The sequence below is a fragment of the Aythya marila genome (genome assembly GCF_965140915.1).
Source record: "Aythya marila genome assembly, chromosome: 1".
NCBI classification, from domain to species: domain Eukaryota; kingdom Metazoa; phylum Chordata; class Aves; order Anseriformes; family Anatidae; genus Aythya; species Aythya marila.
In genome coordinates this window covers 89,778,122-89,801,818 of record NC_139042.1, presented here as the reverse complement: position 1 = coordinate 89,801,818, position 23,697 = coordinate 89,778,122, and the positions used below count along the sequence as shown (strand labels likewise).

The 23,697-nt window shown below is 36.7% G+C and overlaps 1 protein-coding gene across 4 annotated transcripts in view; it reads left to right on the top strand.

The window, feature by feature from the left end:
- CASK (calcium/calmodulin dependent serine protein kinase) overlaps positions 1 to 22,710 on the top strand; it is a 214,316-nt gene extending 191,606 nt beyond the window's left edge. For all 4 annotated transcript variants that reach the window (XM_082779340.1, XM_082779339.1, XM_082779342.1 and 1 more), the window contains 7 exons: positions 2,246 to 2,442; positions 3,713 to 3,828; positions 8,584 to 8,664; positions 8,753 to 8,833; positions 11,824 to 12,026; positions 15,046 to 15,129; positions 21,315 to 22,710. In XM_082779340.1, the coding sequence (XP_082635466.1) occupies positions 2,246 to 2,442; positions 3,713 to 3,828; positions 8,584 to 8,664; positions 8,753 to 8,833; positions 11,824 to 12,026; positions 15,046 to 15,129; positions 21,315 to 21,491 (939 nt within the window). In that variant the 3' untranslated portion in view covers positions 21,492 to 22,710. The remainder of the gene's footprint in view (positions 1 to 2,245; positions 2,443 to 3,712; positions 3,829 to 8,583; positions 8,665 to 8,752; positions 8,834 to 11,823; positions 12,027 to 15,045; positions 15,130 to 21,314) is intronic.
- The last annotated feature ends 987 nt before the right edge of the window (positions 22,711 to 23,697 follow it).

Below are 23,697 nucleotides of genomic sequence, written 5' to 3'. Positions count from 1 at the left end.
ATCCTGAGCTTCATAACTTTAACCTGACAAATGTACATGTCCTTGTAGACCAAAGGTCTTCCATCCAGAGAACCTCAAGAATGCCCTTAAGGGCTCTGCAAATGATACCCAGTGATTCCCTTTGCAATTTTAAGATATTTTTTTTTAACTGCAGCCTCCAAACCAACACATAGCATCGAAGGATTTGTGGTTCATCTTCAATAACTGCTACGGTTAACCTTTCCAGAATATGCCTCTGAATCTTTAACTGTGGACTCAAAGGGTTTTTATAATAATTCTTGCAATTCCATTCAAAAGAGTCAATGGACCTCATAGTCTGTTGCCTTTGAAAATATTTTTGTATTACTGTCTGGTTGTGTTGGCTGGAATGGTTATTACAAGAATAGATTGTTCTTGCTTCATTTCCCATTTTTAAAGCTTATATCTTGGTTCTTTCAGCTTTCAGTTGTCTTCTGAAGTTTCAGGCTGTGTGAATGTAGTCCTGAAGAGGCTCTGTGACAGATGTTCCGAGCTGTTGTGTTAGGTTTTGTTTTTCCTCTCATGAGGTATTTTTCCCAGGAGAAGAGTGTGTTCAAGAAAATATCAGAATAATACCAGAACCAGAGTGTCCCTCATTCTCTCACCATTTATAGTTACCCTTTTATTTCAGGATTCTTTTCCCATTGACCCAGCATATTTTTTTCTGGTAGCTTGAGACAGTAAGGATAATAGATACACTGGTATAAATAAGGAAGTGCATAATGTTCCATGTACAGACAGTATTGTCTTTGGGTGTAGATTTTGTAGATACTGTCTTAAACTGCAACAGGGACATGAAAAGCAAGGAAAAGTTTCTAGATCATAAAAATACTGGTCACTTTTCTAGACCTATATTAAGTTAGGGTAAAGTAAAACAAGGAAATAGTTCAATACTGACTACATCAGAGTAAGTGAATTACTAAGTAAGAGTACTTGGTTTTAAAATATCCTATTTTTCAGGTGAAAAAAAGAACTTGGGTTGCTTATCTAAAGTCACACACCCACTACCCAGCAGAATGAAGGTCAGATTAGGAATATTACAGGTTGAGTTCTGCATTGGTGTTACCATCAGTTGCTAACTCTAAATAGATAAAAATGCATCAGGTACACGATAGTAGTGATAAGTCATTTTAAGTTAATTTATTCATATGTTGGATTGCAGACTGGATTTCTACAGAAATAAACTTTTTTAAGTGCCTAAGATTGCATAGCTACAGTTTTATAAGAAGAGTTGAAAAGTGTTGCAGTTTAAATGAAGGATATTACTGTGCAATGTAAAGCTTTTTTTTTTTAATCTAGTCATCCTTAGTAAGGAAATCAGCAGTAGAGTATACATGGCTGTCTGAGTCACTGTAGGATGATGTTTGAATTTCATAAACTGCAGAAATTATCCAATTATCCGTCTTGGGCATGACATTTAAATCTTGTTTTTTAGATCCTTGGATGCATCAGGGCTGTAATTAGCAATGAAAACTAGTGATAGCTTTTATTTTTATTTTCTAGGGCTGGGGCCTCCCTAACACACAAAGCAGGGATTTATATATTGTTTTAAATTGTGAAGTCAAAATCTAAATTTCTTCTGTTAATGTTGCTTAGAAAATACCTTACTCCAGTCATTATATGGGACAATTCGTTTATATAGGATTAGACTTTTACTGAAAACCCTATCCAGAGAATTTGTAGATTCCACCCAACTAACTACATGTAATAGGCCTAACAGTGGATTTCCTCTTTAATCTAAACAAAAGAAACAATGGTACTAAATTTTCAAGTAATGTAGCCTAAGTCCTTTATGTTGTCAAGTAATATTTCTTGTCATACACATTTTAAAACATATCATGGAACTTCAGTTGGAAAGTGCAGTGCAGTTCAAGTCATAAGCCTTTGGTCTATAATGATTTACAATAGTTAATGTTGATTTGAAGGATCCTATCAGTTTATTATAGATCTACATAAAGTATTCAGAAGCATACATGTGCTCAATTTTGCTGTTCAGGTTTTACAGTATGTAGAAGGCACGAGCTTTCAAAATAACATCATACGTCTCCATTGTTTGCTGATATTTTTTTCTGTTTCATTTTCAACTATGCTTTTGCCCTTCTGTTTCTTCCTTTGCTTGTTGCAAGCAGTATATGTAGCTACATGCACAGATCAAGTTTTCATCTGTTTCTCTTAATACTGTACCAGTAATAATATGGCAGTGTCTTTTATAAACTCTTCTTTATAGATATATGTCAGAGCACAATTTGAATATGATCCGGCAAAGGATGACCTCATTCCTTGCAAAGAAGCTGGCATCAGATTCCGAGTTGGTGATATTATCCAAATCATTAGCAAAGACGATCACAACTGGTGGCAGGGTAAACTGGAGAACTCAAAAAATGGTACTGCAGGTCTTATTCCTTCTCCTGAACTTCAAGAATGGTATGACTTTTTACAGTTTTCTGTAAAAATGAATTTAGGTTTGCTTGCATTTTTGTCTTTCATGCTTGTCGTTGTTGTATAGCTAATTTTTGTGTAATCTTTCCTTTTTTTTAAAAAAAAAAAAAAAGTACATTGCCTCTGTTTCTGTGGCATTGATTTTTTTTCTCATATATGCTTAAGAGTTGCTTGAAATATCATATGTGTTATATTAGAAAAATAAGTACATGGTTTAATAACTTTTAGTAACTTTAAAACCTGTGCTTTCTGATATATTTTAGAAAACCAGGACTGGAGTTTACATACAAATTGTTTATATAAGGGGGTGAAATCTATTTCTCTTTTAGGCTATAAACACTGTTGCCTTTGGTACTGTTGACATGCAAGTTATTTAGGAATAAGGTTGTGGCTAGCAGTCAAGCATCATTGTGGGAATTTGGGGGTTTTCTTCCCTTTTCCTTTTTCATGTGAAAGCCAAATAGCAGAAAGAAATCATGGTGCAGAGAATCCTGAACAGGTAAAACAAACAGCAATGGCACCCAGTTCCACAAAAGCAATGCAGAGCCTTTAAACAACCTCCTGCAGAACCTGCTTCATAAATGTTTTAAATATATCGGTACAAACTCTGGCAGGCAGGTCCTGGAGCATGAATGTTAACAGACATAACTCAGGGAAGTTTATTAGTGTGGATAATCCAGCCCAAAATATTTCACAGATATTCTGTATAAAGAATTGGAGTGCTGTAAAGGGTTTAACAGCACCTGTATCACCTGTACTGGCTAAGGGAAATTTTGGTAGAAGAGAAACAGAGGCAGACAGCCATTTCACTGAATCTCGAGAGCTCCCTTGCAAGCCCTGACATATGGAAGACACTAGTATACACTAGAGTAGGAACACATGCAGTACTTCATCCTAAAGGTCATCCTCAAGACATTTCCCCAACACAAGATTTTCCCTGAACTTTAGACCATAGTGGCCTTTCTAGACTTTGCTCTTCCAGTCTAGTCTGCTGCAGTGGTCTACAACCATTTCAGTAGCTACCTTCCCTCCCATGCTCCCTTGATCTGTGAGCTTTAATGATCTACCAGTAAGAACATTCTGTATATCAAAACATATTAGTATATAAGTGCGTTTAAGTCATTAAAAATAAAAGTTTGGAAAAGCATTACTGTACTCTTGTGCTATTAAACAATCTTATTTTTCTAATTCATCATGCATGGCTTTTTAAAAATACAGTTATTACAACAATTTTTCTTTCTACTGCATATGCCAGGCGAGTTGCTTGTATTGCCATGGAGAAGACCAAACAGGAGCAACAGGCCAGCTGTACTTGGTTTGGAAAGAAAAAAAAGCAGTACAAAGACAAATATTTGGCAAAGCACAATGCAGGTATGAAAAAAAAATGCAAGTATCTTTAAGAGGTTAAAATCTTTACAATCTAAACCTTTCCATTAATAGTTTAGCTGGCACTGTTATTTTAACCTAAACAGTCACTTACAAAAATACAAATAAAGTTTTTGTTATGCCAACAACACTCTGCTTGTTCATTGCTGTTTAACATACAGCTGAATCAGTTAGAAGCAAGCTGCAACAAAACAAATGTATCATAATATATCCTAGTATGGACTTACATCATCTTGGATGTTATATTTAAAAAAGCACTAGAAACCAACAGGATATCAATTTTACAGTCTGGTACTGGACTGTCCAATGCAGAAGACTGTTCAGTAGCATTCTTGTTAGTATGTGTCTACGGTTATAGATTATATATGTAAAAACATGATGAAGGTGCCTTTAAAAAAAAAAAATCTTTATAGCTGCAATCGTAATAGGAACCACAGTGTAGTCAGCCTGTTATTTTACAGCTACCAAACTGAACAAACTGTGGAAGTTTTTCTCTTTGCAGTGATTTCTGCCTGAATCCTGAGATTTGGATTTCTATCTAGACTGATGAAAAACTGATTTGTTTTGAAAGTAATACAAGTCTATATTTTGCATTTCTCTTTATCTGTACAATCTTTGTGGAGTATCACAGTTCATAATACATCAGTACTACAGAACCTGCGTTAAGTTAAAAGCCATTTGAAAATAAAGTCTAAGAAAGTCAAGGAACAGTAATTATCATTTGTACTCCTTAACTCACAGCCATATTTAAGATGTTCACAGTTAAATACAAAGTTACTTGTTAGCCAGAAACCTGTATTGTATTGTATTTTCTCTAAATGAAAGCTTTAACTTGTTTCCTTTCTTTTGCTGGTTTGCCATTCAATTGTTCTAATGCTTCCACTTCACTGCAGTAACACTAAACCACATTTTACTAATTATGACCTTAATAAAAACTGTTGAGAATAAACTAGATTTTGCCACCTGAACTTTTTGAGAATATCGGCTTTAAAGTATTACTAATTGCGCCCAGCATACATTTTCACAGCATGCTACTCCCTTCAGTTGCGCCAGTATAACTTTGCATGGCTGTGCTGTCAACAGGACTAACTGAAGAACAACCCAACAAAAAACACTTTTTTTCTTCAGGACAGATAAATTTCTTCGTATGGTTCACAGCGCAACTACATAGTTAATAATGTCAGTGTGACTAAGCATGGCACACTACAGAGGAATAAGGAAAGGAAGGAGGATGGTCAGGGAAGAAGCAGACAATGCAATGAGCTAGTTTTGCTCCTGAATACCTTGTATCAATCAAATCCCTGTCAAAGAAAGGTAACCTAAACTTCCCCGTCTTGATTTAGGGGGGACATTTTGGAGAAGGTTGACAGCACTTTGGTTGCACGATTTGACCGCCTTAGTGCTTGCCACTGCCAATACTTGTAGACATTTGTCATCAAAGTACAAGGTTTACCAAAAATTAGAAATATTAACATATAAAATTATTCTTTTCAAAATATAATCTGACACTTCCCCTTCCCCCTAAGAAGTCAAACATTTAACAAAAGCACAAACTGGAATCAGTATTTCTCTCAGAAATGTGTATTGATCATGGTGTCCTTCAGGTAATAAAGGTGATGCCAGTAATAGTCCAGGGAATGAAGAAAAATGTAGGATATTAAGAGGTTCGCTGAAATGCTGTGATGCTATTATGTATTTGTTAAGTTTAACTAAGATAGTACTGAATTTTCCTTCTATAAAATACTGTATAACGAATGGTGTTGTTAATCAGGAATATTACAACACTGCTTTTTGCAGGTTTCTAGTGTGTCTGTCTCAGAATTAAAAACATCTGTTCTATCCAAAATAAGTATAATGAATTTGGAAGTGAGAAGTCTGATCCAGATGTCATAATCTGGCTCGTAGAAGAAAGTAGAGTTTATTTCTCTTATAGTTTAGTATAAAGTTAAATCATTTAGCACTATGCAATCTATTTGGACTTTTCTATTACTTCTATCTCAGGGAACAGACTGAACAGGGTTGCTGGGAAATGAGCTACTAAAGCAATTCAGAGTCAACTAAGATCAGTGCATGGGTCTAGCTAATAACTTAGGAGAGCTAAGATTTTGTTGTAGTATGTTGGGATATTACTGGAACTAGAAATTTGATTATTCTGCCAATCAGACATAGTTTATGAAGTCAAAAGGAGAATATTTCCATTACTTTTTATAAATAAAAGCAAAGATATTCTCCTTTGCAAGAAAAATTGGCCATCACACTTTTCTTTCCTCCGTACTTCATATTAAAATATTTTGTCCTTCAAGAGACATCTTCACAGTCATACATCTTATCATAGTGAAGTCTATTTGAAACTAAAGCCCACAGGAAAAAAAAGTTTTTTTGAGTATTAGGTTCACTGACATGTATATAAATGCTCTAGAGATATGCTGCAGTGATAACTTTTTTTTTTTTTAATTTGTTTTACTGAAATTTTGATGCAGGACTCCATAAGAGAACACTCTTCAGAACACTAGAACTGTGCTTCATATTATGCATAATGTAGAAAATTGCCAAGCTTTTATAAACTATGTTTATCATTTCTTAATGTGATTTATTTGCCTTGTGTTTAGACTATTGCATGGTAAAGTTTATTTTGTGCATATACTTTTTATTTTACTAATATATTACAAGCCATATCTCAATGACCCCTGTACATTTTTCATGCTGTCTTACTCCCAATGGCCTCTGTGCATGTAAGTAACCTGTCAAGTGACAATGCCTCTTTATTTGCTTCTTACTGTTTCCTTTCAAGAACTCCTTTTCTTTATTAGCTAGTAACACAGAAGCATTAAAAGTTCAGTCTTTAAATGTGTCCTGTATTCCTCATATCTTGTGTATATTTAAAAAATAATCATTACCCTTTTGTGTTTGAAAACCCTACAATCATTAGGTAATTCCATGTAGACTGAGACATATCTTCTCCATGCTACTAATTTGTGATGAAGGCATTAATATGTATCATTTTTGTTGGTCACTCCCATTGTGTATGTATCTAACATAATGTGGTTTTGTTCAAGAAGAAAATAAAGGACTTTTTTTTTTTATTCTTATTTTTAATGGGGAAAGATATTTTCCCCGGTACATCTTCAGAGTGGTAATACTACAATGGTTAGAATGGTAAAACTGTTTAACATGTTGTAGATCTTTAGATATTCCTGCTATGAAATGAAATAATAGTTCATTTAAATTATGCAAAGTTGTAAAAATGAAGAATTACGTGTTTGTAGGATTGTGGAAAAGAATATTACTAACTTCTTGCTTGTATTACCCTGTAATATTTGGGGAAAGGTTGAAAGAGATTTTTCTTCATGATAAAATTCAAAATGCTTTAAATGGACTTAGGAAGTTTTCAAATCCAAATCTTTTCATAGGCCTTAAAAAGTTGAGTAGGTCAGTTGACTAATTTGTAGTTTGACCAAATTAAATTAGTTGTACTTTTTCTATGGGGTAAAAACACTGCCATTGAATTTTAAAATCTGCCCTATAACAAGAAATATATTAAGTAAACCCTTTGCTGCTTTGACTGGGACTTTAGTACAAAGAGCATGTGCTTTTTGGTAGGCCCAAGTCTGAATGTCACCTGCTCTTGGTGGTTGGCAACTTCTGGAGCAAGCGAACTAAAGCCCCTGCCCTTGCCTTCTTACCTAAGGGGTTTGGGACAGGGAGTGAAGAGATATTCCATATATCTAGATTCTTCCTTAAAAGACGGACAGGATATTGTTCGGGTGAATACACCACCTTAGGACTTGGAAGCACTCACAAATGTCATAGCTCAGATGCAGTCTCTCCTCCCTTCTTTTCACAGCATGCACAAATACAGAACTGAAGACTCTTGGTAGTTATTCTGTTCACAGTTGCTCATTGCTGTAATCTTTATAAATACACTTAGCTGTCTCCTGGTTTATTCATTAGAATTCTTCAAAAATAGGCACAAATGTTGTGTTATTGAGCAGAGTAAGAAGTTGTTTTTAATGAACAAAACTTGATTTGTCAATCATTATAAACCTTGGCAATTGACAATAGATTGATAGGCAGATGAAATTCATTCACTGCAGTTGAATTTTTTTCTGAAATAATACTTTTACAATTTTTCCCTAAATATGGTGGAGGTTCTTTTATGTAATGCCATCACTTTTTGTTAAGATTTTTCATTCTGTCACAAGTTTTAAAAGCATGTCAGTTTAACTAGCACGTCTGTTTAAAGAGAACTCTAATTACAATTAATGTGGTCGCTGTTTTGAAGAAATACCACAAAGAATTAACTGTATTTTCTATGCATTTCTCAAAGTTCTTGTTAAACATGATTATGAAAATATCCCTATCCTTAGTGTAAATAGATGTTCTCATATTGTTATTCATGTTGGTCACTGTCTACAGATTTTTCTTTAGTATTGCTATTTCTTAGGAATGCAAACATGAATGGCATGCCATTTTAGCTGATTTTTGTGGTCTGCTGAATACTGCATGAAAGGACATGCAAATTTTGCTGAGCATTTCAGTAGCTGTGTTATTGCTTTTTAACAGTTTTTTTAATGAACACTTTTCTTAAAATTGCGTAATGAAATTGTTTTATTTTCCATAACACATTACTTTGTATTGTAAATCTAACACTTGCTAAAATGATCATTTGTAGCACAATTAGTTATCACCCTTAATATGCCTTTTTTTCTTATCCCTCTGGGGGTCTCTTTTCTGTTTTAGTGTTTGATCAATTAGATCTCGTCACATATGAAGAAGTAGTAAAACTGCCAGCATTCAAAAGGAAAACACTAGTCTTACTAGGTAATTTTGAATTATTCTGAATATAACAGCATAGTTTTGAACCCGTTATGGTAGAAAATGTATAATTAATTTTTGTGTTGTGGATTAGGTGCACATGGTGTTGGAAGACGACACATAAAAAACACACTCATCACAAAACACCCGGACAGATTTGCTTACCCCATTCCTCGTAAGTAGCAATGTTCAATGTTATGCAAAAATTATACGTAGCGTCCTTGTCATGTACCCATTGTAGTACATCATACATATGTTCATTTCTACTGAGATTAATCTTCTGTTAAAGATGGATGAACTGTGATAAGATTGGATATTTTTCTTGTTTTGTTTTGTCAGGGGGAGAGGTAGTAAGTAATACCACTTCTACACTGAATGTTTCTTAGCATTCATAACACTTAAGTCTACTTTTCTCTACCCAGAACATTTGCTAACTTAGAAGGAAGACTAAAACATTTTACATTTTTCTGTGCTAATTTTACATTAACAGCTTATTTAAGGCTGAAATAACCATGAGATTAAAAACTGTATAATTCCCATGAGAAGAAAAATAAACTAGATTTAGAGGAAATTTTTAGTGTCTACCTTATCTATCTTTAATTACTTTTCACAGGCTAGCCTTGAGGACTGGTAGTATATTAAAATAATTCTGAAATTTCCAGAGATGACAGTAAGAAAAATAAAATGTAATTAGCTCACCAAACGGGTTGTTGCCAAGAGACAATAGGGATGTTTTCCCTTAACAGCAATGTCCACCAGTACCATGGCAGGAACTGCATATCCTACTGCATGGTTTGTTGGAGATGCACCTTTTTTCCTCAAGCATAGGCATTCTGAAACAAAACCACCCATCAGCTAAATCTGTCCAGTCTGTTTCAGGCTGACTTCAGAAACCATAGGAACTGTAAGAACCCAGGAGATATATTCTCCATTACAAAGAACTAAAGTAATAAGTGTATTGCCCTGGCAAGGTAGAAGCTGAACTAGTTATTTTCTTTCCTATACCATGAAGACCATACCTTAGATTGTTTGCATGAGGTTCCTGCTTTGTGGAAGCATGTAAATTGCATCCCTGATTATATAAGAAAACTGAAAAGGCTAGACCAGGACTCAGGATGCATTTTAGGTGCTTAAGCATCAGTATTATGTTTAGATACGTGTTTTAGACATCGTTTAACCTGCAGCCCTACTCCAGAGGAACAGGGATCTCCATTAACTCATGTGTCATATCTGATCAGACTATATAGATGTATCTAATTTAAGGCAGATTTAGGACATTTAATATAGTATTTTATTCTGGTGTTTAGGGACCTAAGGTAATCCCTTATTTTAGGTATCTGAAATAAATCATGTGAAATGTACCACATTCTTTAAGTATTAGGGAAACCTGACCTATATTTCAGCTGACTCTAGGTAATTGGAATTATTCTCTCAAACTCTCAGAGATGAATTTTTACTTCATTTTCTCTATTCTTTCAAAAAAAATCATGGTGAGCATAGGTAGCTTCTAAGACAGGCTTCAAGTTGGGTGTAGAGTTTCGTGTCATGCTTTATGATCTAGCTACTGAAAACTTGATCTTAAAGGTCAAAAGGTTATGTCACACACAGTGGTAGTTAATTAAATGGATTAGTAGGCCAGGTTTCTTACCACATAGGTTTGCAGAAGCAATACATTTGCAGCTTTTGTCTCTTGACCACAAGCAGTCAGGCTCTCACCTACTTTTAAGACTTAAGAATTCACATTCAGAAGAAGAAAACCACATAAGTGAAAAAAAAAAATACAGAAATGTTTTTACAAAAGAAGAGTATTTGGGGGGAAATTTAGGAGAGTACAGTAATTCCAGTAGACCTATGACAGCATTGAGTATTAAAGTGATATTATAGGTTTTCTATAATCCATTGTTCTTGAATTCCTTAAAATAACTGTGATCTATAATACTAATGTTTCTATAGAAATTTTATCTTCAATTACACTAACATTGCTATCTAATCCATAAAATAGTAATAGACGTATTCAATAATGGAACATTAGTTCAATTTTTTAACACGTTGGCTGAAATTATGATAAGGCTGTTGAGTCATATGAGATTAGATTGTGAAGAGATGTGGTGTTTCAAATGCGGTGTCACCAGCATAAATGTGACAGTGGAAAAATATGAAAGGAAATCACTTTGTCAGAGAATATTAGGAGAGGCAAATGCCTGTAAGTGTGCCTGTGGGGAAAAGAGGAGCAGATGGCCTACGCAATCACAGAATGTTTGAGGTCTCTATATCTGGAGGTCACCTGCTCCAACCCTCTGATCAAGCAGGGACAGCCCAGGGAGGCTGCCCAAAACCATGTCCATGTGGCTTTTGAAGGATCTCCAAGGAGAGAGACTCCACAACCACTTTAGGCAACCTGTGCCACTACTCTTGTCACCCACACAGTAAAGAAGTGCTTCGTGATGTTCAGACAGAGCCCTCTTGTGTTCCAGTTTATGCCCATTGCCTCTTGTTCTGTCACTGTGCACCACTGGAAAGAGGCTGGCTCTGTCTTTTTACACCTTCCCCTTTGATATCTGAGCTCACTGATGAGAACTCCCAAGCCTTCTCTTCTCCAGGCTGAACAAGCCCAGGTCTTTCAGCCTTACCTTACAGAAGAGATGATTCAGTTCCTTAGTGCCCCTTCACTGGACTCTCTCCAGTATGGCCATGCCTGTCTTGTACTGGGGAGCCCAGAACTGGACCCAGCACTCCAGGTTTGGCCTTGCCAGCGCTCAGTTAGAGGGGAAGGATCACTTCCTTCCCTCTCCTGGCAGTACTTTGCCTATTGCAGCCCAGGATACTGTTTGCTTTTTCTGCAGCAAAGGTATTGCTCTTAAAAGCAGCTGATAGAGTCTTATAGTCTTAGAGTCTTAGAGTCTTAGAGTCTATAGTATAGGTTAATTATGCCCTTCTGTTCTTCCTCTAACTTTTTGTTTTTTGTCTTTTCTACATCCTTTAATCTCCTGCTTTTCCAAACATGTCCCCCAGTATCATCCTGCATCCCCCCAGCTCACACTTCATTGTTCTATGTGGTTTATCAATGCTTAATCACCAAATGATAATCTGTTAAATTGCAATCAAAATGTTCTATGTAAGCCTAGTATTTCTTTTGCATTAAAAATATTTTTTTTTAATTTTCAGACACAACCCGACCTCCAAAGAAAGATGAAGAAAATGGAAAAAATTACTACTTTGTATCGCATGACCAAATGATGCAGGATATATCAAACAATGAATATTTGGAATATGGCAGCCATGAGGATGCAATGTATGGGACAAAACTGGAAACAATACGAAAGATCCATGAGCAGGGACTAATTGCAATACTTGATGTAGAACCTCAGGTAACTTATATGAAAATGGGACTCATCACAAATCCTTCAACAGTATTGGCAGATACTTTTATCAATATTGTAAAGCAGTGCATACAGTAATATGTACAGACAGAAGTCCCTGGAACGTCAAAGTATCAATCTATGAAGTAGATTTTTGCTAATCATTTGGTTAGAAGAACATACTGCAGAATCTAATTCTTAGTTTGTTCATAGTGGTATGCAACCACTATAGTGTGAAAATCTGTTTACTGTGTAAATTTGTAATATTTTAGCCTCACGTCCAGTGAAATGTATCAAAACAATTGATTTTCATTACCATACTAGGGAATCATAGGATGGCTCAGGTTGGAAAGGACTTTAAAGACCATCTTGTTCCAACCCCTTAGCATGGGAAGGGATGCCACCCACTAGGTTGCCCAGGGCCTCATTCAACCTAGCCTTGAACACCTCCAGGGATGGGGCATCCACAGCCTCTCTGGGCAACCTGTCCCAATGCCTCACCACCCTCACAGTGAAGAATTTCCTCCTAACCTCTAATCTAAAACTCCCTTCTTCTAATTTAAAACCATTCCCCTTATCCTGTCATTATCTGATTGAGCAAGAAGTTGTTCACCATCTTTTTATAATCATCCTTTAAGTACTGAAAAGTTGCAATAAGATCTCCCTGAAGCCTTCTCTTCTTTAGGTTGAACATTCTCAGCTCTCTCCACCTTTCTTCACAGGAGAGGTGCTCCAGCCTTTGTGGCTCTCCTCTGGTCCCACTCTAACAGATCAACGTCCTCCTGGTGCTGGGGGCCCCAGACCTCGATGCAGCACTCCAGGTGGAGTCTCAAAAGGGCAGAGCAGAAGGGGACAATCACCACCCTTGACCTGAGGGCCACCCCTCTGTTGGTGCAGCCCAGGATGCAGTTGGCCTTCTGGGCTGCAAGTGCACACTGATGGCTCATATCAAGCTTTTCATCCACCAGAACCCCCAAGTCCTTCTCTGCAGGGCTGCTCTCAGTGATTTCTCCCAGTCTGTACTCGTGTCCAGGATCGCCCTGGCCCAGGTGCAGCACCTTGCATTTGGACTTGTTGAGTCTCATTCAGTTCACATGGGTCCACTTCTCAAACTTGTCCAGGTTGCTTTGGGTGGCATCCCTTCCTTCTAGTGTATCAACTGCACCACTCAGCTTGGTGTCATCTGCAAACAATCAATACAGTCAAAAAAACAAAACAATCAATGACAATTTGTTTCAGTATGTTCTGAAATTTCTCTCTGATGCTGTTTTGGAGAGCAGTCTCGATCTTAACTAACTCAATTCCAATACCACTGTCTAGCCATGTCAGGAACATTTGTGGTCAGTTACAGGTACCGATCCTGTTTACACAATGACTAGATCAGTGTCATTACTTTATGAACTCCTTTCTGTGTTACGGTATTATACTTTGTAGAAGAGGGCAGGATAAAAAATTAGGCTCTCAAGAAACGAGAATAGTTTGTTCATTCATTATATAAAATCTTCAGTGGAAAATTCTGGCACATTTCCCTTGAAACATCTATGTAGTCATGACTTTCAGTTCATAGGAACGTGTTTATATATTTTGTTAAGGGGAACTACATGAATATGGACAGGTTTGATGTTTATATTATTCTAGCAGATTGAAGGAAATGGGAGGAAGAAATTAAATTGTGATCGGTGTTAAGTATTTAAATTTGAATGCTACATTCTTCTTTGATTCAAAAAATTCATTTTTTTAAGAACTTCATAATAGAAATAAGATACCTGACTAAATTTGGCACAGCTATAGTACTGTTCTGAAAATAAAATCTCACATTTAACTGCTCTGGGAGAAAGCAGCATTTATAGCCAGTTCAAATGAAGCAGCTGTTAAAAGTAAGCTCTCTTGAGAAAACTTTTAAACTCGGTTTGGTCAGAAGCATTAAAATTCTCAGAAGCCATTTTAATATTGATTAGAGTGTATTTACATTTGGTAACAGCTGCCTGTCCTGCACATCCTCCAGCATGTGTTTAGCCAGCCTCTTTCTTAACCAGCTTCCTCATGCATCTATCTCAGCTCTTTTAGGACAGCCTGTCTATGAACCTATTATCAGTTAGCTATCTTACACCACTTCTTACTAGTTTTGTGAGTCTCCTTGAGTTTGACAATATGGGGTTTCTCTTTTGTTTAGAAGAGCTTGACATATATTATATACATACAGATGGGTTTCAAGGAGCAGAGATTAAAACCTATTTAGGTTGCAAAAAGGGATGGATTGCTTTTAAGGAAGAAAAAAGAAAAAAACAACCCTTAGTAGTCTTACTTTCTTGTCCACATATTTGAGTTGAGCTGAGGTATGTTTACTTACTATCCTACACTTCAGTTGATAGCTTGGATCTGAAACAAAACTTCACTTATGGCAGCTGTGTGTGTCACACAGTAGATGATGATGAAGTCCAGTTTTCTAGTAAGAACACTCATCTTTTGCATAGATTCAGTTCAAGGGCACAGTGCTGCATTTACTGCATTAATGCTATACTTGCTATTATTGCTACTAAAACATCTTGTCTCACATTTTCATTTGATTCAGAAAATGAGAAAAAGTGTTGGTTTGTATAACAAGTCAGACTAAGAATGATATTCTACTTATTATTTATTCTAAAATACAGTTTGTTTTTTTTACCTTTTTATGGCATCACTGTTGTGTTTTTTTAACCTGGTCTTAAATATCCAGCTTAAAATGTAAATACAGTTCTGCACTCCTTGAAACTATGTGAAGAACCTCTCTGAAAATCCAGAAGATTTTATTGTCTCAAAAAATCACTTTACTTAGTGATAAATGTACAGTTTGAGTATCAAAACATTCAAAATGAAACAATAAGTGTGTACATTACTAAGGTCTTGACTCGAGATTAATGAAAAATAAATGCCAGCAATTATAAGTCATAATTTCCTATTTTCTGCTTATGTGACTAAACGTTTTTCACGTTGATTGGTGGGGGATTCTTCTAATGTATCTGACTTTATTTTTATTTGTTTAACCTAGGCATTGAAGGTCCTGAGAACTGCAGAGTTTGCTCCTTTTGTTGTTTTTATTGCTGCACCTACGATTACCCCAGGCATTAATGAGGTATGCCATATTACAATCTAATGTCTTATGAGAGGCAAAATTAAGGATGGGATTCAGAGATGCAGATAAGAGTCTAGCATTTACTTGTCTGTAAGCAGAGAATCAAAAGGACAGTTGGATAGAAGCATTATTGAGTTGACTAAAGTTAAAGGACCCACATGACATATTCTAAAAGTATGCATTTTTATTTAGTTCCCTGCCCTACCTCACAGATACATTTCCAAATCCTTGACTAATCATTAGCACAAATTTCTCAGTTAGCAAAATTACTCAATTCTGAGTTATAGCACTAGATAGACTACAGATGGCCCGACTGAAGAAATGGGTATGCGTAACTGCACTGTGATCCCACCTTTGTCCTGTAGTATTTGTTATGCACAAATATATATCAGAAATAGGCTTATTAATTTAAAAAAAAAAAATCTCTAAGAATTGGACATAAGCTTTGACCAAAGGGGTAATTGCTTGTGGAATTAAGTTGAGTATTCATGCAGATCCACACCCTGAATTTCCTACTTCATAGAGTTGCCACTCTGCAAGGTGCTACTCATTTCAGAGGCTATCAAGCAAATCTGCATTTAGCTCACAACAGGACAAATACTATTTATACAAACACTTTATCTGCTCAGCATTTTTTAAACCCTAACACTAAGGTATTTAATTAATTGGATTTGACCATAAATCTGTTCCAAGTCTCCTAAATGTGCCTTCCTTATGCAAAAATAAAGTCAGAAGCCCTGTCTCTACAGCTGGTATGTTTCTATAGAAATTTAATTATAGTAGCATAGATAAGAAACTACGACATCGCTGCAGAGGCTTGCAAGAAAATAAGGAACAAGACAAACGTATTTAAGTGCACATACCCTGAATGATTATTAAAATTGTAAGCAGAGTGAAAAATACCAGCCTCAAGCTGCAGTTTTACTGGCAGCTGAGGTGTTCTCCTAGTTCACTGTTGCTGTTCTCTCTAGCTTGCTTCTGGACGTGTACTGCCCATGCATGGGCCGTGGCACTTACCAGACCCTTCAGTGAGCTACTGTAGCTCTACATTGGATTTTTGTCAGTTTTCAAGCAGCTCACAAAGGCTCTGACAATGGCCAATACCAGAACAAACAGTGAAACCATATAGCCAAGAAGAGATCCTTCTTCCCCCTCCCATCTTTTCACTTCTGCAGCAGTAAGTTTTGTCATTTTACAGCGTCTTAAGGACCCATACTATAACTGATCAGTGCCACAAGTGAATAAACCGTCTCAGGATGTCAAAATCAGCAACACTGGTGAAGTTAGCTTGTCTAACTGCTGGTGTTGGCGTATGGTATAAATCAGTAGGATCTTGCAAAAACATTAAAAATGTATATTCTACACTGAATTTGTCTTTGTGCAAGCAAATGGCATAGCATCATGTAAAAAGAAAAAAAAAGTTCTTAAGATGTGTCAGATAATCATTGCACTTACAGCAATGCCAAGGAGACCAGGTATTCTGTAAAATTATGTAATTACCTGGTTTTGTTGCTTTGTACCTATGTTTCAGTTCTCAAATTGTTGTCCTTGGCCTTGCTGATTTGCCAGTGGTACATAGATTTTCATCCACTAGCTATAAGGTACAATACAGAGAAATTTGGGAGAGTTAATGAGGGAGAAGAGGTTTTCCATGGTATACTGGGAAGAGGATAGAAATGCACCTTTTATAGTAGTGGTGGGGAAATATGTGTTCATGGCAAATAAATATTAATAGAAGCAAGATACTACATTCTAAATATTTGGATTCATACTGTAAGACTGTCTTTATTTTAAGTTCTTGTGACCAAAGTGTTTCTGTACATAGGGATTCACTCAGGCACTCAGTTCAGAGCTGGTGAACTGGGGCCACACTTGAAAAAACAACCTAATTAATGAACCAATTAAACTTAAAGAGAGGCAGGAAATCGTAGTAGCAGCAACAGAACTTACCCGAATACAGTCATATTTTCCAAAATTTACTCTGCTGCGTGAAGAGAGATATGCAAGTTATGTCTGTGTATTACCAGCCTGTAAGGCAGCAAACAAGATTTCTAAAGTATGTGTTTCGTATTTCCCCATTCGTTCTTACTTTTTGAAAGCTTCATATGCATAATGATTGTCCCTGTCTATCATCGTATCCTGCTTTGTTTATTTTACATACGTCTTTTGAGAACACTTTTGTAATTGACTGTCCTTTTTTTCCCTTATGCTTTCTTGAATTTCATCTTTGCTTTTCTTTTCATTTTCCTGCACTCGTACTAATTGTATATAGCTGCCAAAATGGTGCAGAAAATTGCCTGTAAGTACCAGCTAGGGGCTGAAAAAGGTAGTTCTGGTTATTTTAGTAGTTTTAGAATGTAGATCTGCTTGTTCCCATTCAACATTACTTTTTGTCACTGGAATAAAAATTTAATATAATAAAGGCTTTAGATATCGGTGCTATGATACAAGTAAGGATTATTTGCTAGTAAAAAGAAACTAGAGAGTAAAATTTCCACTCAAAGCTGTACCTGTGAACTTCATAGTAAAAAAACAGTGAAGAGGAACAAGGATCACACAGTAAGGTAGGAGACAAAATGTTATACTTCCTGACTTAATATATAGCAGTGCACTATGACCAGTTCTACAAAGCACAAAACCAATTTAAAACATATAGGAAATCTCCAAGAGTGTACCCTGCTGTCTCATCCCTAAGAAAACTTAAATCAGGTTATTAGTATGGTAACACAGAGAGAGGAAAGTGCATATCAGGGAACAGTGGAATAGTTCCTCTCTCCTGTGGGTGTTTTCTATCTCCCATTGCCCATTCAGCAGCAAAGAGGTGTTGACAGGCGCTATTTTGTAGATCTAAATCTTCACTGAGCAATGTGTAACTTCTTTCTCCCTTATAGCTATGTTTCCTCCTTTTATACAGGGAAAGACTAAAAGGAATTTTTCTTAAGATGCTTGCAGTCCATCAGCTGTTTAAATTGAGATTTTTTTTTCCTCTTGGAACAAAATTGGCAAAGGCCTGATTGGTATCTTTTTAAGTTGTTCGTAGCCTCAAAAAGAAATACTAGTAATTTGTTAGTCTGTGCTTTGACTGTCACAAGTGGCAGCTATTGGCCTATGTACTTTAAGGAAAAAAAAAAAAGCCCTCAGAGATCTCAGAGATGAAAGAGACTGAAGACATCAGCGGTGGCCATTATGCATGTGGGAGAGATTTCATGGATGAAAGGTGTTTTTCACTCCTTTCCATCTCAGGTTTGGTGGAGATTGAAATAAGATTAGAAAAAGAGACTATGAATGCTAGTATAGGAAAGAGAAGTCTGTTCCACATAATGGACACACTGCAACTAGACCTACATAGAATACCTGTTACATGAGAGCTGAGGAAGAAGAAGAGACATGTTTTGCTCCCAAATATGAAATGAATGAAGTCATGCATTTGTCTGTCTTCAGCTATTAGAACACATGGATAAATATCTTATTTCTTGACACTATTGAGAACACAGCTGCTGGAGAATATTCTTCTTGAGAATATTCTGCAATCTTCACTGTTCAAGATTTAATTAAGAAATTTTAAGGAAATTGAGAAGAACTTACAGCAAAATGCTGAGGAAGTGTTAGTTTCAAAGACAAATTTTGGCCTTTAATACAGACACACAAGAAACACCTAGCCAACTCTGACACGGTATTGAATGTACCAACAGATACTTTATCACAAACACAGGTAACATTTGGCCTCAGTTTAAAACAAAGAACAAGAACTGTAACCTGTCTTTTTCTCACAAATTTGAGAAACTTTGCATCTATCTGAAAGTTGCTGCAATGGCCTATCCCAACCTTTTACTGCCCCTGAAAGTGTATGAAAGAAGTAGCATCTTACATTTCCAGTGGTCTAGGATGTTCAGATATTCCCAAACAGAACCCACTTCAGTTCCAGTAGAGTTAGACCTAGGAGAAGCTAAGTCAGAAAAATATTAAAATCTAATGTGTTTTTAAAACTCTTGGTTTTGTGATGTATGTGTGTACAAGGTAAATATTAATATTTGGAAGGGTTTTTTCATTCATTCTTCTTTATCTACCCGTTTGTGGTGTTTTTTTTTTTTTTAAGATGAGCTGTACGTTTTTCAGATTTTTATTCTGTCAGTCACAGTAAAATAGACACTTCAATGAGAAAAGTTCACCCTCATACATGGCAAAGATGACACTGATGTGAGACCTGAATAACAGTTAAAAAGCTACATGTGAATTAACAGCTTTAAGGTTTTGTGTGTATTTTTCAGCTAGCATTAGTCTTGTGCCATGAGGTTAAAACTCATCTAAAGATACAGTATGATTTTGCTAAGACTGGCCTTAAATATAAAATTGATCTTAATTAGATCAGATTAAAGCATTGAAAATATTCTGCTTGACAGGTAGGATGTCTACTTGACAAGTATGATAGTTTAATTTAAACAGAAAAGATTAGATCCTCAGCTGACGTAAACTGATGTCTTCTTTCAAAATCTCTGAAAGTTTGACAGATAACTATTTAGCTAGGTTTTTGGCTTAAAGACACTGGGCCATATGAAGTGTTCCACAAAAATATTAGTGTTTATCTGTGTTGATCAGTTTGACATTGGAGTAAATTAATTTTTTCACATGCTATTCTACAGAAGTGCCAGGCATCGCTGTAGACATGTGTTGGTCCATAAAAGCAGCATGCCCTATGCAAAGGTGCACGGGAGAAGCATTTGTCTGACCTTGAATGAGATTTTCAGTGATTATCAAGTGGAGGTCTCATTCCCTCCCCATCTGGGGCTGCAGCTCCAGGAAGAAGCAGAACTGTAACTTGGGTTGAGAACGTCTCCTCCGGAAGCGGTTGGTTTCATGGCTGTAGGGAAGGAGAACTGCCTCAGCACAGGTTATTCCCTCCAGAGGACCTGAAAGCCACCATTTCACATCGGCGTGTCACTGCAGCTAGAAGTGCTTCGGAAGTCTAAACAGAACACTTGGGGGGGAAAATAAATAAATAAATAAATGAGGAGGAAGGGGGTGGGAGGAAGATCTCTTATTAGACAGAAATAATTCTGTTCCCAAAATAATTTCTTGTAAAACCAGCTATAGGAGCTGTTTCTGTACTTCCTACAGCCTACAACTGTGTGAACAAGGAGGATGACCCTATAGATACTAGAGCAGCAGGAGTCTCTGCTGGTTCATATGTGATTTAGAATCATAGAATATCCTGGGTTGGAAGGGACCCATAAGGATCTTGAAGTCCAACTCCTATTTAGCCCTATATCCACCCCAAACACACAGAGAGGGAAGGAACTGATCACTGTGGCTATTTCAAAGTTCCTGAAAACACAAAATGATTCTTTGAATTTCTAAGGGAATTTGCAGGAAGGAAATTCAGGCTTGTAACTCACAACTACTCCAGGACCATAGAGACAAGCCTTCTGCAAGCTCTCTCTCTCTCAGAAACACAAGTCCCACTGACAAAGCCCACTGCAGTAGCATCACAAGCTACAGAGAATTAGGCAGTACACCCCCAAAACGGGATCCTGTAAGGAATGGACACAAAGCTGTAGTACCAAGCCCTCAGTAGCTGACCCTTCTCAAGCTCAGACCGCGGGATTGGGTCTTCAGCACAGCACACTGAGAGATGCTAGAAGTGATGTACTCTGAAATGGGAACTGCGGTGCAACGCGGAGTGAGAACTTCCTCATCAGTAAGCGATGGTTAAAGGAAGTAAACCCAGAAGACTGGTGTTGAACAGTAAAACATTACCAAAACTGGGAACAGCTGATACTTGACAATACACCCTATTCTGTTTCTTGTGTTCTTACCTGGACGTAGGCCAAGTAGCTCGTATTTGTGCGCTTCATATGTTTTACTCATATGTGGTCTCTTTTGCTCCATGTCTGTGCTGCTTTTATAAGCTTTCATCCTCCGCCTTGCCTTTTTAAGTCTAAGTATGTGTTTCGTGTCAAGTAACGTCAAAAAATAACTGGTGTTTGAATGTCAACTTTAAGACAGAAAACATACAATTTCTTCCTTGTAATTTTCAAAGAATTAGGTATGGGTTCTAAACCACCCATGCCAACCTACTGCTTTTTTGCCTGTTTTCTTCCCTGTAAGCAATAGCTAGAAAGGTATTGTACAAGAATAGGAAAGGATCTGACTTAGCTCTCCTGTTTCCTTTTCTGATCACCGAATAGGATGAATCTCTTCAGCGCCTGCAAAAGGAGTCTGAAATCTTGCAGAGAACGTATGCACACTACTTTGACCTAACAATTATCAACAACGAAATTGATGAAACAATCAGGCACCTGGAGGAAGCCATTGAGCTCGTCTGCACAGCGTCGCAGTGGGTGCCGGTCTCCTGGGTCTATTAGGCCGCTCATGAGAGAATTGAAAAAGCCTGTCATTACTGGGAACCACCTCATACATGGAAAACCTCTACGTTACCGACCTTGTGTCAACAGGTCTTGGCCCCCTAGAGACTACCTAGATGTAGTGTGACCTAAATTTATAATTATTGTCATGTCCTAATAGATAGGAGGAGGGAAAAAAAAAAATTAAACACTAATTTAAAGAGACAGTATCTTTTTTTAATCATTTCTCCTAAACTTTAATAAAGTGTATCTTTAAATATATGTATTATTCAGTCCTTTGGAATGTTATATTTTTTGAAATCATAGCTTTTTATTTCAAGGGCCCCTAAAAACTGCACAAAATAGATGCTGCTTTCTATAATCTATTTTAATAGTAATAATAATATGATTCTGTTACCTTAACTTGGGGGTGGAACACTACATTCTTTTTAGAGTCTGATTTTATGGATTGGAATACTTTGCTTTCCTTTATTTATTTGAAATAATTAGTCTAGTGGTTACGAAACAAATTCATAAATTTTAAAGGCCTTTCTTCGCTTTTTTTTTAGGATAGTATTTTCAAGTACTTTTGTGTAACATCCAGATAATGTGATACTGTCTCTTTGAAGAACTCTGTAAAACTTTTAGAAATTTGAAATTGGGTCTTGACTCTTAATGCATGTGGACAGTCGCAAGCGTTCATGCCGTTGGTGTATCTGTGTTGAAAAAAACTGTAATCTACAGCAAAGTACATTCCGTTCATGGGAAAACGTACCCAAGGGAATAAAGTAAAATATTATTCTGACTAAGTTGTAAACCTATGCACATCCCTTGCATTTTGGGCAACTTTATAAAAAAGAAAAAAACTGATTTTTATTAATAATAATCATGTAGTGAAATGTGTTTGTAATTTTGTCTCAATTTAATTTGTTGTAAGGTGGGAGGGGGCAATTACTGGTTTCACCATTTCAGATCTGTGTTGTCTGAGAGTATTAACGTTTTAATTAAGTTTAAGCAAAGAAATGCTGATTTTTAATATGTATGTAATTGTTTAAAAATGCACACATTTTAAAAAGAAAATACTGTGCAATGAAGAAACCAGTTTAGGCATTGCGATAAACTGACTATTCCAAAAGACTCATCTACAACATCCCTGTAAATTCCTTTAAAATGGTAATTGACTCTACAGTCTGACCAATTTTTTTTATTTTAAATATACTTCCTTTTATGTGTTCAACAACTGAATGCTTTTGGGTCCTTCATTTCATCGCAGGGAGTTCCAAGAACAAATCAGTGACTCTTGCAGCAAGAAAAGGTTTCTTGAAGTCTGTTAAGTGAAGGCCCTGGTGCAGGAGCACAGGGACAGCTTAGAATCAGTGCAGTGCCAAGTAAGAAAAATTAATTAAATGTGCTAACTTTGTTTTGTTACCCTTCTTACCATGCCCTTACTGGACCAGATGGTTTACGTTTTTTTCCTGAAAGCGCTTAACAGAAAGAAGCATTACCACTTGTTTTTTAGGTGTCAGAAATACAATGTTCCTTACAACAATTTGTGTTAAAAGCTCTGTGGGCTGTACTATGGTGTAGTATGAAGTTTAGCATTTAAGTTAAAATTACAGTGTTCTCAAGGGATTTATTTATTGGAGAGGTTGAGCTATCAGCTGTAATTGATCTGTAGGCTGTTTCAGGTGTGGGGGACCACTGCACGTGTAAACAGTAAATGTTCTCACTTTAAAATAGGGGCAATAATAATCAGGTTCATAAGCTGTTAATTTTCTCCTGCCTACTCGTACTGCAGTTCAGGTGGTCAAATCTCTATTCTTGGAAAGATTAGGCAAAGCCTAGCTCCAGCCAAACCAAGCAACGTGCTTCTTTTGTGCAGCCCTCACAGCAAAGCTCACAGTGTGCAGGACAGCTGGGAACCGCATCCATAGCTTTACCCTAACACAGAGCTCATTTATGCCACAGCTGGATTCACAGTTCCACACCCAAGTCCCAAAACGGGTACCGTAACCACGTCCCTTGAGCCTATAGCATGTGGAGTACTAGTAACAAGCTAATGAGGAACAATCTGTGCAGGCCCAGTGCAAGGAAATCAGCAAACAAGAAGGAACAGATCACATTGATAGCAGCTGCTCATCTGTTCTGAATTTAGCCCTTTTAAAAGGGCATGGGTACAAGCTGGGTACTATATAGTGCATAAGAGGTAATTTTTCAAGTATTTGTG